The sequence below is a fragment of the Athene noctua genome, chromosome 13 (genome assembly GCF_965140245.1).
Source record: "Athene noctua chromosome 13, bAthNoc1.hap1.1, whole genome shotgun sequence".
Lineage (NCBI taxonomy): Eukaryota > Metazoa > Chordata > Aves > Strigiformes > Strigidae > Athene > Athene noctua.
In genome coordinates this window covers 20,484,784-20,501,815 of record NC_134049.1, presented here as the reverse complement: position 1 = coordinate 20,501,815, position 17,032 = coordinate 20,484,784, and the positions used below count along the sequence as shown (strand labels likewise).

At 35.2% G+C, this 17,032-nt stretch overlaps 1 protein-coding gene across 3 annotated transcripts in view; it reads left to right on the top strand.

Moving 5' to 3' along the window:
* Window positions 1-17,032, top strand: part of SCAPER (S-phase cyclin A associated protein in the ER) — a 164,704-nt gene that overhangs the window by 99,015 nt on the left and 48,657 nt on the right. For all 3 annotated transcript variants that reach the window (XM_074917549.1, XM_074917548.1, XM_074917547.1), the window contains exon 24: window positions 9,760-9,875. In XM_074917549.1, the coding sequence (XP_074773650.1) occupies window positions 9,760-9,875 (116 nt within the window). The remainder of the gene's footprint in view (window positions 1-9,759; window positions 9,876-17,032) is intronic.

The window sequence follows — 17,032 nt, the reverse complement described above, 5'->3', positions numbered from 1 at the left end:
TCCTTCTACATCAATTTGGAACTAATACATCATATCAGAATGGATATAGTGGATATATATACATTCCAAGGTATGCAAAGTTTCTTCACTAACTGTTTACAAGACAAGAGATATGTTTTAATATCAAAATACAGGCGCTGATTTCTCAGTGATGAGAAAATGCCCTACACAGGCACGTTTCTTCTAGTGAGCAGATGCCACTTTAGTGGTCATGATAAAGTAATGATTATTATAGTTTCTAAATAAGTGACGTTTTTATTTTATTTGCTCTGGTGGTATATCTATACAAGTGTTTTCTTGAAAGCATTTTAAAAATTCTACATCTGATTTGAGACCCTCATTTCTGACAAGAACATATCACCTAGAGGTCTTTGTTCTTATGTTTGCAGTACTTCACAAACCCACATTATTAATCTGCCCTGCAGTTCTTTGTTGCTGTCCTGTAGATTGGGTAATGGCCAAATAGTCCAAGAGGTTACAAGAGAGTATCCAAAGCAATCAGTGTGAAAGCTGTGTTTAGAATTCAAGTGCTCTTGACTGCACTACAGGTCTTTAAACATCCATTGCTCCCTCTCTCTATGTCTTCTCTCACATAGTTTTAATATTGCACTGGTTTTCATAGTTCATTTTCAGCTGAAATCAGTGCTGCATTCTAGTGGCTGAAAGCTTTCAGCAGTGAAATGTCAGCCATAGGGATTTAAGATTGTGTTGCAAGAGATCTGTAACTTTCTTACTCACTGGAGAATTTCTTCTCCAATAAACTTCTGAGAGAGAACAGGACAAGATCATGTAATTGTGCTTTTTATATACTTGTGTGGGAACTTGTATTTATGAGATTATTCAGAAAAACTTGACTTGGCCTTAGCTAATGGAGTCATTTATGGAGATCTAGGAGCAGTTGTTCCTGGTATTAGAGACTTAAACCTTTTATCCTTTCTTTCCTCCTTTAATTGATGCACTTACTAGATGCCCTGTTATTTATAAATAGGCTAAACATTTATTTTTAATAAGCAGTAGTGCTCAGTGCTGTCTTTCACGATATCTATAAGGACTGTTCTTATTTTTCCAAGCAATATTGGCTGTTTCCCGTTATGCTACTTAGCATAATGAAAGCAGCTAAACATATAACATGGAATTCATTAGTTTACCTTTACCTGTGTTTCCCTTATGGCTTTCACTGACTTGAAACTTCACAAACAAGATTGTGAGGGTCTTGTCAACAGAAGTGCTAATAGAGTGCCCCTCTGCGATTTTACTGTTGAACTGGAAAGACACTGCAGAACTTGGAAGGAGATCCTGTAATTAAGACTTATCTTATTCAATGAGATAACACAGTGATTCAGTAAGGAATCATGTCCAATACAGTTTACCTTATAATATGGGCAGAAGAATGAATAGAGTGTATGATGTACATAGGCAGAAGTTAAATGTATGAGCACGTGACATACAGTGTTTGCAGGACAGGCTTAAGAATCAATTTCTTAGCGGTGGTATTGTCCCTAGGCCTGGACCAATTTTATGTCACTTGTTGATAAAGTGCTTTCAGAGTGTATAATAGTAAATGCCCCTTCTCTTTTTTATTTTTCATTTCATTAGAAACTAAAATAAGCCTCATTTTTCTTGTTGCATTTGAGTGATGTATCAACTGCTTTCTTTTTCATCCTTTCTCTTCGTTGTACTTAGATATTTGTCTTCCTTTGTACTAAATATAAGTTATGTGAAGTTTCAGTTAGTATATCTTAGCGTTTAAAGTGAAAAAAATGGTATTATCCAAATGGCTGGGATGTTAGAGGCTGAGCTCTACACAGGAGTGTACAAGTACTGAACATCATGCAGGGAGTGAAACACGTTCTACAAGATAAGGCCCACTTACCTACCTGCCATCTCAGATGCTAGGTAACCATCCTCTCCTAGATGAAGCCACAGAGATTAGTCTGTGTGGAGTATAAACAGAAACCAGAGGAGCTGCCTTATCTTTAAAAGGCTTCAGAATCAGCTTTAAAAGGCTTCAGAATCTGCAGTTTGCTTTGCAGGGTAAGGTATGAAGGAGCATTTCTTGAGTCCTCCTTTCTGTAGCATTGCATAGCATTACCTAAAGAGCTTGGGAGCTCTAATATGTAAGCAATGCATGAGGGAGGAGTTGATACAAATACATGATAGGTATGTCCTTAATGTGAATGAATACCTCCCCCCAATGGTGTGCAAAGGCTACTGAGCCAAGTCTGGCTCATGTTCTAATCCTAAACTAGTTTCCCATTGATGTTTAGTGCTTGAAATTCTATTGTGGGTGAAGTCACTCATGTTTGAGTACCAGTTTGAGATTTTCAGATGGAATGGGGTATTATGATAATACTGATTACACTGGAGAGAAACAAAGGAACAATTAATAGAAAATATTATTTTAGTATACTCTCCGGTGATTTTCACTGTGTAAAGTTTTATGTCTAGGGAGACTAATCAGAGTGTAGATTTTCTACAGTCACAAATATATCTATGTTTTTGTGTATTTATGGTTTGTGTATTTATTTAAAGAGGGAGGGGGGGGGGGGGAAGGAGGAGCCAGCCTAGGGTTCAGTTGTCTGGTTTGTTTTTCTAAGGCAGCTTTGAACTGCATTTCTTAGCCCCTGGCATTTTAGATAGAATCTGCAAACACTAAATAAAAGGAAAGAAGAAAATTCTTAAGATGGATTTCAACTATATTTTACTAATTAGTTATTATTTCTTCCTTCAGTGAACAGTTTAACAAGTGTAAAATAGTTGCATAAGCTCAGTGTGATCTTCCAGAAATAGAAGTCAGAATGTTTCAGAGTATTTGGGTTTCATTCAGAAATATTTTCTTCTGAACAATTTTAGTTCCTGAGGTCTATTTGAACAGACCTTCCAGTTCAGCTTTTTACTCAGAAATAGTGGGCAGAACTAGCAGAAAGCATTCTTTTGGCTCATAAAGGAAAATACTCTTTTTTAATCTATGTAAAAATATTGATTGTGGAGGTTTGTCTTAGCATGAGGGTTTACACCAGAGTATTTAAATTGGTTCAAAAAGATTTCACATAGTCAAAATGTGAGGTGCTAAAGTTACATAGAACAGAGATGGTAAAGCTGACATTAAATCATTTCAGCTGTTAAAGCTCTGTATTATTTCTGATTCTGCTCTACTTATTAACTAATAATAATACTTTAACAGGAGAAATGTATGGAAGAGAGTGCTTTCGTCCAGGACATTGGATTTCACCCAATAACTCTTGCACCAAATTAATAAATTATGATTTAACTAGGATCATATTTTTCTAGGAGATAATCAGGTTTGATTTAAAAACTTCAAATGATTGAGAGTCGACTATATCCTAAGTATATTATGCTCATCATTAATTACTCTTGGCATTAAAAAAAAATCATTTTATTCTTACCTGAACTCATTCAGTTTCAGCTTCCAAATATTAGCTGTTACTGTGCATTATCAGAAATCTTCTTCCCATTCATGTACTTCCACACTGCGATCCCATCATATTTTTACTTTCCCCAGCATAAACTAAATTTTACTTCTGTAGTGTCTCTTGGTGAGGCAAGTTTCTCTGACCTCCTATCTTCTGGTTTACAAATCTTCCGGTTTGTCCTATGTAGTAAAGGGAAGTGGCAGTGGAGGACAGGGGTTTTGGCCTTGCTTCTGTCTTGGAATGTTGTATGCAGAAACCAAAGGCTGTTCCTAATTGATGCTCGCTTTATTTTACTCTGTGTTACTTTGTATTGCCCACTGACCTGTATAAATAAATCAGAGATTTTTTCCCCTGATTTTGTTTTATTTCAGAAGAATACAGTTTATATTACGTGACTACTTTAATGAGTTAAACAAAGCCCAGCAAAGTAACAGCACAGGTCAATTGGCCTTTTCACCTATTTCTGTGTTGACTGTGTTAGGTATGGTGAGGCATATGCATAAATGACTTTTTTTTAGCTGTATTTTTCTGTACTACATGAGAGATAATGAGATCAAAACATTGTTTTGAACTTTCTGTTTAGTCTGCTAGTTTTTGCATTTGCCAAACATACTTGTATTATTGGGTAAGTGGTGCTTCTGAGAGTGCCACAGATGCCGAACCCTGATAAAATCCACCCTATCTTGTTAATGAACGCACAAACAGTTGTTCCCCATCTGCTGCCTCTGTCTGAAAGGTTAGGAAGCCCTTCCTTCTTGATCACAAAGGACATAATTATTGTCTGTAGAGGAGTCAAGTACAAAGACTGTTCATCCAGTCTGACCACTGCTACACTGCAGGCCACCAAAGATTAACAGCTGCTTCTCCTTTGATTAGGTTAGGTAATAACAGTTACTTTAGTTAATAATTGGATGGATTCCCAGGCCATGTAATTCAGGTTTAGGCTGTCATTTTTTGCTGGCATGTAGCTGAGCTGTATTATTGGAACGGAGCCTGTAATCCTATTAGTCAGTTGTCACTCAAGCCATAGGAGAGGAGAGAAGGGGAATTCAAATCCATTAAGGTGTTGTAACAGGTAGGTAAATAAGTCGGCCATGCTAGCTCAGTGTGCAGGGAGCTTTCTCGATTGTCTGTCATAATTATTTTTTTTTAAAAAAAAAGAATAATTTTAAGGTTCTTAAAATGTTTAGTTCATAATTAATCCATAAAATGATTACATGATTTGTTTAATTTATAGTTATTTCTGTTTACTTTGCCACACATGCATTAGTGTACGCACACTCTCTACTAAAGTTCCTTGATTCATGCACTGTTCTGCTGAAATTAGTTGCTGTGTGCTCTAAATGACAAATGTATAATGTCCAAAGATTAAGAATACATAATATCACATCAGCTGTGTTGGCTTTCCTCCTGTACAAATAAGGCCACTGTATTTCACAATGATACAGACTTGATAGGGATAAAGAAAACGTGAGGTGTTTTTTTCTTGTGTTGGTTTGCATTATTACATCTGCTGTTCTGTGGACTGTGTCTCTGGTTCTGTTTTTGTAATGGTTAAGACATATCTAGGCAGCATCCCCAAGGTTTTTGTGCCTTATCCTCTCTCTGTTCAGGAATTCACAGATGACAGTGATAATCGTTTTTGCCTACATGTTCATTTACCCTTGCTCTCCTGCATGACCAAGTAACTTAAGAGCTTTTAAATTCTTTTGTACTTAGAAATCAAATTGTTTAAAAATGTTATTTGAAGTAGTTGTGAATTTATAAAAGTACGTATAAGCAAGCCAGATTTTCACACGCTGTTTGAAATGTTTGTTATGCTCTTTCCAAATATGGATTTAACATTTACTCCCTACAGGATCTGTCATTTTTCATACTCACATGGTGCCTGATCTACTGAGTGCCTTGGGTGCTACCAGAGTAAGAGCATAGTTACCTGAATGGGTCTTTCATTCTGACACAGATTCAAATGGAATCAATTTAAATAAGAATATTACGTGAGTAAGGGTTTTGAATAACTTACATGCCTCAGTCTACTTCTTTTGAATTTCTGTTATGTTTTAATAGGTATAAGCTAATGTAAAGCTTACAGAACATTAAGTTAGTTTGGATCGTATTTTGAAGTATACAGGTTAATTTTGGAAAGACAGACAAATTGGACAAGATAGCCTACTCCCATATGTTTATATTTTAAGAAAGGTTTCTTCAGATGAATATTTAAATACTTTCAACATTTGAAAATCACCTCAAATAGGAATTAATTTTGGCATATTTTAAAATAATTTGGTATTGTTTGGCTGCTGTACTTCAGAGATAGTATGGCAATATTTTTCAACATTGGGGAGATTTAATGCTGTTCATTTTTTATACACAGCTCATCTTCCTACCTGAGGTCTCCTATTGTGGATAGCTGAGGAAATTGCCTGTGCATGATTCCTTTTTTTGCTGTTTCCTCTGGTACCAGAGTCACACAGCATTCACTCAGAAAATGTCAGTAATGCAATATTCAAGTGACTCTTCTGCTCCTTTGTGGATAGGGCATGTTTTCCCCTCAGTTCCCATGACCCCTACTGACCCAAAGCCAAGCTCAAGGAGCTGTGCCTGAACCTGGGATTCCTGATAGCAGGACGCTTGTGTGCTGCCCAAGGTCCTTCACAAGCACTGTATACCGGCAGTTACTTTGGTAATCAGCATTGCCTTTCAATAAATGGGTTAAAACCTCTTGGAGTTCTCCATCCTAAAAAAATTATCAGAGATAAATATATTCAGTATCATGCCAAAAGTAATGTATTCTGAATCCCTAAGTGGCAGCTTTATAGACCTTTGTAAGCACCATGAACAAATACCGTGGTTGTGTATCTTTTACAACTTTGCTGCTGGTTTGTTTCTTCCTTTTATTTAAGGCTTTCCCTCTCTCTCTTCCGTGCACATATTTAGGGATTTTTTTTTTTCCTCCATGGCTAAGCATCAAAATGCTTGTTAATTTTTATGAGTGATCTAGAGAGGAGAGTATAATAGGATGTAAAGCTAAATCATATAAAACTGATAATTACAAACTCACTTCTGCTTGATAGAAAACTGTAGTAGTAAAGGAAGTTCTTTAAAAGGTAACTTTGTATTTTGCAAAGTATACTTGTATTTTAGCAAAATATTAAACAGAAATGAAACAGGCACTCTGAAAAAAGTCCATCTAAAGTGATGCTGAAAAGAAGTGATGCTCCAGATTGAAGGAGAACACATAGGAAATCAAACAGCTTCAAAAGGTGAATATTCTTTGTAAATAGATACATGAAGATCTCCTCTCAGAGTAGCGAGACATTATAGCTTCTTTCAGTGTGGCTTTGGTGGCTGATTTGAGGTGGGCAAAATAAAAGAGTTCCTTTCTGGACACTTAATGACTAGGTATTTATGGAGAAAAGAGTTCTGGATAAAAGATCAGAGATAAGAAAAGTTTATATGAAATAAATAGAAAGCTGAGTTTAGCATTAATGAATCTAAAGAGTTGAGAAACAAGCCAAGTAGGAAAATGTAACAGTACGCAATTTCAAGAATGGAGTAATTACTAAGGGAAGAAACAAAACGAGTGCAATAAAATGGGATATAACTCAGAGTAATGGGATGAAATAGAGAAAGGGCATATTTGGTCTAAATGACAGGAAAGACTTCTTCGCCTCAAGAGCTAATAGGTTGTGGCATAATCTCCCATGAGAAATAGGGAAAGTGAGAAGAGGGAAGTGCTTGGCACATTTAAAACTGGAGTAGCACTAACAAATATGCTGTAGCAAATAAATCACCGGTGTCACATAAATGTCTTTCTCATTTGTGTGCTGTGGTGCCAGCATGCCAATCGTGCAGAAATCCTTGTGCACATTTGTCTGTACTTATTCTGTGTGTATGTTGATTGTCAAGGAGAATGCACATGTGAAATAACAAAATCTCTCTTTAAACTTGTGAGGTTTTAAGCTGAAGTGAAAATTGATATGTTAGAAAGGCCCCAGGCTTTGTCTGGCGGGTGCTGAACTACTCTGCAGCACTGGTGGGGCCAGGGAGGAAGAGGAGAAAGTTTGAGATCTTGTGGCCATAAGCCAAGGTGCTCAAGTAATAGTATCTGATTTGTGGCAGGACTATTTCTTTGCTGTTTGGCTGTCTTTCTCATTAGGTTACTGGAAAGCGTTGCAGGGGAGGCAGTGCTTACTGCAGATTTATCCCAGTCACACTGGGCTGGACGTGCAGTTACTGTGTTGTGTTGTGTTGTGTCAGAGGTCCCCAGGAGGTGTGCTTTTTCTTGGTGGCTGTTGTTAGAAGGGAGGAAGAGGAAGTAAAGGAGGAATACATGAGCGAAACTTAGAAATAATTCCTCAGTTAAGGCACACTTACTGGGCTAACTGGACTAAATTTGACTGCTTAGAAATCATATTTCAATTTATATTTTCAGTTAGCCTATAGAAAATCATTGTTTGATTATCTTAATTGCTTGGTGAGTTGGCACACAGATTTCCATTAGTTTTAAGCTAGTTATTCCTTTGAAGGTAAAACTTCTGGCTGTCTAAAAAGCTACATGCAGTTCATATTAACTATGGAAAATGTTTTCTGTTTGAATAACTGATTTCTCTGTTTGAACAGTTTTTCTGGAGCTTGGAACTTAAATAGAATATAGATGTTTGCTTGAAAGAAACTTAATAGAGAAAAAATTACATGAGTTTAAAAAAAAAAAAAGTAAGAGACATACTTTTGTGTTTACATATTAATGTCTTATTCTCCCAGGTAAAAATGTTTCCCTTCTAAATCAAAATATATGTTGCTCAATTATATTCTAATTGTTCAAAGAAAGATTTTATTGCCAGGGTCACTAGGAGTTTTTTCTGTTATGGTCTATTGCAGTATAATACATTCTTTACAAACTAATAATTATTGTGTTTATAGAGCACTTCCCATTTTTTTCCACATGCCAAGTGATTGCAACACTGGGGAAAAGAAATAGATTTCTTATTAACTAGAATATCTTCATCATTGACAAAATCAAGATGGTTAAATACAAACTACTAATACAGTTACACAAAATTAGCCACTTAAAAGTAGAGAAGAAAAAAATCTTACTTGCTTTATTTTAAACAGTATGAGATAAAACCAATTTTGCAGGAAAGGAGAAAGATGTAAGTTCTAAAATGCTGGGCCTGCTCTAGCAGAAACTCAGTCATTTGCAAACTGTAAGAGTAATTTAGGATGGTATTTAAGTGTAAAATTCTGCTAAGTGGAAGTTCAAAGAGGACACCTAGAATAAAGAAAATCTAATCTAGAAAGCTAGGAACACATATAAGACTAGTTTAAATTGAATTTTTCCATTTATAACCAACAACATAGCATAACTAATACAAAACAAGCTGGATGTGAAGGGTGTACCTCAAAGCTAAAACTATTCATACATTCTGCTACATTCTGAATAAGCTGCAAGCAGTGGATTAGACAAATGACCTGGGGTGCGGTAATAAGTTGGAGTTGCCAAAGAGATAAACTACACCAATCATCTAGGTGCCGTTTTCAAACTTTACCTCTGTAGTTTCCTGTAATTGAAGCACTACCAAAAATCACATCCAGGTTTTTTAACCTGGTGCTTAAACTCCAAGCAATTAACTTGAGAAGACAGAACAGCTAACCAACTTGTATCTTCAACAGCATCTGTCAGGCAACACTTCTGTCTTCCCAAGATTAAGGCTAAAATGACTGGTGACACTGTCAGGCTTTCTTCTAGAGCAACAACTTAATGAGGTCCACGTTCTGTGAAATACATAACCAGGTATCATCAGTATAATGATGGTATTCATGTTTTAAAGTGATCTGCCTAAGCTGTTTTATGCATACAGTGAACAATTTGGAACAAGCTTGGAGGCTGCCTCCTTTTGGAAAAGTTTGTAAAAAAGAGGAAGTACCCGTATAGGTTGACTGTTTTCTTTAAATCATATGCAAAGCAGTAAAGTATAGCTACAAAGATAACAGCAACAGATTACGATTACCTTGATTAAAATCCCTATAATATATTGTTACAGAAAATACAGTATTCAACTTTATTACCTGTATAATATTTGATAAGTATATATGATTTTTGAGAAAAAAAGCACCTGAGAATTTCAACACTTGCTCTAAAGAACATTCTTCCCTGTTCACTGGCAGTGAAATGCTTTTTTTCAAAGGCATTTAACATGATAAATAGACGTATTAAGAATTTTCTACATTGACGAAACTCAGAACAATTGTCTATCAGTCACATTTTTTATGTGGGAATTTCTTTAATTTCTGTTGGTTCTCTTCTATGTTTGTGTTTATCTAGAACACTGCAGATCAAATAGCATTTCGGGCTGCAGGAGGACTGACTGCCCTTGAAAATGTTCTTCAAGCGGTGACATCTCCCACCAATCTCAATGCGGTTTCACGGATTCCTTCTAAGTAAGTATGATTGGTCCTTCATTTGCCATTTAGGATCACTAGAATATTTATTTCATACCTGCCCCTTCACTGCTTCTTTTCTTATAGTCCGGTGTTGAACTTCAGAGAAAAAAATCGTGCTGTACTCTACGCTGCCATGGAAGGTGAAAGACACTTCCACTCAAGCTCTGATTTTCCAACTTGGTGATTTTATTTCTAGCTATGATACATTTGAGCAGTGGCATCCCTAATTGTACAAAATGAGAAAAGAGAAAACTGTATTAAACCAAAGAGGAGGCACATACCTTTTTAAAGTTAGTCTGTAAAGCTCTCTAGTGGGAAGTGGGGGAATTTTTTAAAGGGTTGTAATTCACTAGTCTGACTGCTTTTAAAATGAAACAGTTGTGTGATACTGTTAGCTGAAAGGGCTTCTACAAACAGGTAAATCAAAATTCTTGTGGATTAGAGGAATTCCTCTTATAGCACATAAGAATAGAAGGGTTTAAAGATCTAATCCCTAAAAAAAAGATGGTGACTAAACAGAATACCTGCAAAAACTTGATAATTTAAAAGCATGCTTTTTTCCGTGATCTCTAGCAGTAATTTTTATCCATTCAAAGACACATATGTCCTTTCAGAGCAGAGTCAGGCATGGTTTTACTACAAGAGGGATCAAGCCCAGGATATTCCAGTGTGTACCATTGTCATAATTTGTTCATAGATATATTTTACTATTATAATAATTGGAATTTAAGCACTACATTGTGAGGCTTTGGATTAAAACTGTCCGTTAATGTGTTGTGGGACAGGTGTGAAGTACTAGGAAAGAACACCAAGGAAGAAACATGCTTTTAATATCTTAACTTTGTTCTTCAAAGAGAATAAGATTCCTGCCTTCCTGCTAAGTCATGCAGAATGCACTTCAAGTCCAGCCAGCTCCACTGATGAACAATCCTGAATTAGTCCTGTGGTGAGCAGCTCAGCACCAACCTTTGAACACGTTAATTTGCAGAGGCTCTAATTTTGAGTTATCCTCATCAGTGTGGGATAAACTTTGCAAGGGAAAGGGCCACATAAAGCTTACCTTAAATTTAGCTTTAAATTCTTAGAATGTGCATCTCCTATACATCTTTGAGTTTTGTTCTTTTATTTTAGAAGTAGTCTCACTTTGGCAACCTTTGTTGGGAAAGTTTGAGAATGTTTTGTTTACGTTACTGAAAACATTTTCTTTGAAGTTTGTTAGACAGTATGAGGATGTATTAGTTCTCAGAGGAACTTGCGTGTCAGTAAATAAAGTCCCATGTAGAACAGAATTTGTATAACAGAAAAAAAATCTAAGAAGATTTATCAGAGGTTCTCCTCTCCATGGCAGTTACTGTCTATCTCGTACCTATTTCAGACAAGTATCTGGTTTCTCAAATCACTGAGCTTATTCATGACTAAATTATAAAAAGAACTTTTAAACCTTTCAAAACCAAAACGTTTTCAACTATCTGTATTTCCAAAAGAAACATCAAGACACAAAAGAGATTAATATAAACTATTCTGACAGCTTTGTATGTTAAAAAAATCTACTGAAGGAACTTAGCTCCACTAGTGAAATACAGCATTTCATTCAACTTTACAGCAAATTGCAGTCTCCAGTTTATAGGCATCTGAAGGTATTGTAGTTTGGTAGTTATACATTAGGTTGCACATCATTTAACATAGGATCTTGTTTTCGAAAGCTAATCGCTCTTGCAATTTTTTTTCTGCAAAAGTTTTAACAGCTTGAGTCTAACTTACAGGGTCTAGAGTCTTCTCGAAGTGATGCAGAGCCTCCTCTGTTGTTATTTCTGTGGTCGTCTTTCTGATAGAGAAGAAGGTATTTTGTGCAGAATTTGCAATTCGGCTGTTGATAGCAAGCAATAGTTCCAGAGGGTGGGACTTCCTATGAGCAGTTTGAAGCAAGAGTAAATGTGGCTGGTTTAGGGAAACCATGTTAGTGCGTATTAGTATGGTCTCACTGAAGGTATTTAAGAAATTATTCAAATGTGTTGGTTTAAAAAGAGAATGTTTGAGAGAGTTTCAGAACCAATGGATAATCATAGAATATATCTAGTTTTCTAAATGAGGAAGAAAATTTGTGTCACGACTCTCCTCATTTAATTTTTGAAATCAGTTTGAAATTATTTTTCTTTCTTTTGTGCAAATATAATTTAAAACCTGAATTCTTAAACTTTGCATCTAGTGAAGCAACTGGTTTTTTTCTGTTCAAAGACAAAGCAAAGCCCTGTGGAAAGAAGTTGAATTAAGATCTTTCATTAATTGCCCTCCAGTGTTCCCTTAGCCAATTATGCTTTGCTAAAGGACACTACTGTACTCAAGATTGTTTGTGTGCTCTTGCAATATTTAACCATTTGTCCTCATCTTAAATTGGGAATTCGTCTGTTGTTTTGTGATGAGGATAAGCTATTTACAAGTAGGTGAGGAGATTACATGGGCTATTATCTACATCTCTCTTTCTCCAAAATCCTGGCAGTATGGTGCAGCTCAGAACTTTAATCCCATGTCTACAAGACAAAGCTTTATTATCAGAAGATTTAACAATATGCCTGTTGTTTTGTACTACTGTCCAGATTGGTAGTTAGACCAGTAGGATGGTAAATGCTTGAAAAAGATGTGACATTTATGAGACAGATGATACATTTGGTGTTGGGGCAGTTTTTCTCCCCTTTAGATAAATCACTGCAAAAGGAAAAGAGAATTATATTAAGTTTTATTATTGGTGTTAACATATGAGTTGGTGTCCAGCCGTGTTACTTCTTAAAGTAGCATTTTGTAATTTTCCTGATTTTTTTCTGTTCTCCAGAAAATAAGACATAGTCAGCAGAATTTCAAGAGGTTTCAGAGTTCTACAGTATTTTTCTTACACTTCTACTGAAAAGCAGATGGGAGCTGAGCAGCAAAACAATTTAGTGACTTAAGATCAAGACCAGAAGATGGTTTTCATCCCCTGTGTTGCCTTGTGTATTTGCTGTGTGCAACTCTTTAGCCCCTTTGTGCCATGACATGCTACTGGCCTTGTAAACTAACAAATCCACTAACAAATGAGGTTTGTAGCGTTTGTTTAAGTAACATTTGTGAAACACTTTGAGTTCCTTGGGTGACCAGCATTTTAAATAAAAGATAGCAGTAGTTATGTAAGGAACAAAGGAGGACTTTTGTTACAAGTTAAGACATGATTAAAGTCAGTTTTATTACAATGTATCTTCTCTATTCATACAATTTCTTGCATCTTTTATTTAAAGGAAGTGTTATCAGGGTAAAAAAGCTCAAACCATAATTATATACATAAAAAGCAGAAAATAGTGCCCACATAATATTATGGATGGCATTCATACATACTGCTTTTTTCAGTAAGAAGTATTTTGAGCTGAGAACTGGGTTTATAGCTTGTTCTTTGTAATTTTTACTTGATTTTATGAGCATACATTTCTTAAGCTGCGCTGTTACTGTTCATGCAGTTCTATAGGATTGTTCACAGGTTTTTTTTACATAAAATGCAAAACAAGGTTTCTTATTTTCTTGTAAGGTATTCCCTCTGGAGAAACATTCATTGAAAACTAGCAGTTGGTACAAGGACATAAAGATAGTCTAAAGAGAATGACCACTCAACATCTGAAACCTGCAGCATCTGTCTCTTTCCAGAATGTATTCTTGCTGTCTCAGGGCTGGATTTCAAGCTCTCAGAGCTCAAGAATAAATCAATGTTGCCCTCCCATGCAATACAGAAGAGGTTTTATTGTTGAAAGGAGCTCTGTGAAATGTTAGAAAACTTTTGGATTGAGAGCCAGATCTTGCAGTGAAACAATTAATAATCCAGGGACTGGAGAATTTCTGTAGAAGACTTTCAAATTCTATCACACCTGTAAATGTTGGGTTAAAATGAATTGTTTTATTGTCACTTGTCATGCAATCGTTTATTCATAAGTACAATAACGTTTCAGAATGAAATGCTGATCTGGTTTTGGAAGTGTCTTGAAGGAGAATTCATGCTGAGTTTTGTCTCTATTAAGTGAGACTAGACTTCAGCTGGAGCCCAGATTTTGTCAGATATCCTTAAATAATGTAAATGGACAAAATAATTATTGATTGTGAATCTTTGAGGGTTTCTGATTGTGTAATAGCCCCCAGGAGTGAAGTATAAGGGCCTACATATAGTATTCAAGAGTTAAAATTGGTATTTTTACCTTAAAAACAATGTTTGTTGTTATTGCTTCAGTCCATATTTTTACCTTTGTGGTTCTTTAACTGTTCCACTCTACAGCCATTCTGTGCACTGTTTTTGTTTTCCCACTTTTTCTCAACTCAGCTTTTAAATACCAATAATGATTACTCTCTTTCTCCATCAAAGTGCTGCGTAATATTCAAACTGGTTAAAAATGAGCAGTTCACTACTAAATTAACACATCCTAAATTGGATAATATTTAGTTTTTTATTATTTCATTGCCCCAATTTTGGGGTTATTATCTTCATTGATAATCAAAGTAGATTAATTTATAATCTTCAGAAGTTGAAAGTAATGTGGAAAAGCCTTACACTTGAAACAGGTTAATTAAATGTTGATGATGCCCTGATTGTTATAAAGCAAAAGTTGTGAGTTCTTGCCTACATATCCTGGTGCACTATGGTGGGTTAGTTTTGTGTGGTTGGATACTGTTGCTGCCTCAGTATTTTGAATGAGCGTTACAGTTTGTCAACTTGTTTATATCAGGCAAATTGAGGAGAGCGAAGATGTGTTAGCATGAAAGAAAATCACATACATGCATATAAACTGTTGAGATCTAGCTTGAAAATGTGGATTAAAATGAATCCTCTTCCAGTTTCTTGGTACTCGTGTAAAACATATAACATACAGATGCATATTTTTGTCTAGTTTAAAGACAGATTTCTTTTTTGGATCAAAATTTGTGTACCATAATGAGTGTTTTTATAATTGGATTTACTCTAGAGGAGAGTCTTACATCAGAGGGCAGACTTACTGTGTGGTTTGAGTATACATGCAGTCTAACATAGCTTTAAAGCTGATTTGCGGGTGTGATACAAAGTTTAGAGCAACATCAGTAATCAATAAACAGCTGCTGTACATGAAGCCTCATACTACTTTTTCAACTGATTTTGATATCTCTTGAGATCAAAGTTTGGAAATTAAGAGCAGTTAGAGCTTCCAAAAGGAAAAAAAAAAAATGGTAAGAAATGTACTGAGTTTTTCATCCCATAGAGTTTCACTGGTGGTTAAATAAAGTTCTGGCTTGACATTCACAGCCCTGCGCTTGTCTCAGAGGCCTTGTGCAGAAATGGTGACAGTTGACAGCTGTTGTTCCCTTAATAAGATTAAAGTAAAGAAATTAGTTGTGCTGTCTTTAATCTGCCATTTAACACTGCAAACCACCTGGGGACGGCTTCTGTGCTGACACTTCCAATTTTGAATTAAAAAAAAATTGTGGAACTGAATCATAGTTCAGAGCATGCCATGATTAGAATGTATTTAGACACACCGTAGTTAGAAAGCTTATGTTATCAATTAAAAGAACCCTCTTTATTCTTGTGAAAAATTAATTTGACATCCATTTGCTTACACCACCTTTTCAAAAGCATTATTGGAGTCTCTGAAAATGCAAGTACTTTTTCTGACATGAGATTCAGTTGGGAAATACAAAAGCATGATGCATCATTACAGTGAAATTTGTTCTATATATAAAGTGGGAAGGTTTTGTATTTTCGAATGTAAAATAAATTATTCTCTTGGGAATTAGGGATCCTATGTATCAAGAAACATTATTGCAGTGAATTAACTAAAGCACCTCAGAAACTCTGAAATGCTGTCAAAATTATAAGTTAACCTACCAACTCCCTATTTGACACTTTGGGTAAATTATAATGTTTATATTTAAATAGAATTAATCTTTTTTTTTTAGAATAGCTGATAAAATGACAGATGCTGATTTAAAGCATCTTCTTTTCAACTGAAAATAGAAAGTACCAATATAGTTTCATATCTCTCTCTCCCTGTAAACACACCTACACAAGCGAATAAACTTTCATCAAAAGTAAAAGTAGGTGCCTAATGAAAATTTGTTCAGCATTACTGAGGAAAATGAAATAAATACCTTTATATAGTCAAGACAGGAAAAGAGAATCCTGTTGCAAGGCAAGTTTTAAAAAATACAGATGAAGCATGCTACTTGAATCTTGTATAGGTGTTATCCTTGTAAGGTAAAAATGAGGTGAAATAGGTGAAAAATAACCTGCTTTTGATCAATAAATAATGATTTAATATTCTTTTCTTACCATGTGAGCTGCAGATTGAAACTGTTTTAATTAGGCAGTAAAATTGATTACCAGTACACTAAAATTAATATAACTTGTAATATGGAGGTACTCAGAATATTAACAAAGGAAAGGTACAAATGTTCTTTATTTTTTTATAGATCAAACCAAGCAAGGTAATGCTTCTTTTTTTAAATTGAAAATTATTTCTTCAGCTGAAGAAAAAGACAATCCAGAAATACGAATGAAAAATATTTTACTCTAAATTTTCTGCCCACTAAGCATTTCTAGCCTTTCTTGGCATGAGAAATACAATATATGTATATAAGATGCTTCCATTTCAGCTTTGGGGAGCCATGCTAAGTAAACAGATGCCACAGCAACGAACACAGCAATCAGTAAAGCAGCCTTCCATTATGTAAATAACTTTGTTGTTTCAAAAAATATTTTAGAAGAAAAATAAAATGTAAAGCTCAACTCTCTATAAGTATGTTGAATTAGTCTGAAGCTTCTTATGTTAAAAACCAGCTTCGATGTTTTCTCTCTGATAGCTTGTTTGTTGCAGACCCACTTTTCTATGACCTTTTGACAGTGCTCACAATTTATTTTCTTCTGTGGAGCCTATTTGAACTTATTCACATTTTTCACATGTTAAAAGAACCCAACAAAGTAAAGATCTCTTCCTTTTGGTTTACTTTAAACAAACAACTTGAATTTCTAGCCATCTTTGTTATTGTATATATTTATGGTGCATTTGTGTTGTGTGGCTGTGTGTCATATTTCTATAGTAACAGTGATAACTTCTGTAGTAAGCAAAGTTCAAGAAATAAATTCTGTGTTTATTCTGAAATAGTATTATCCATGG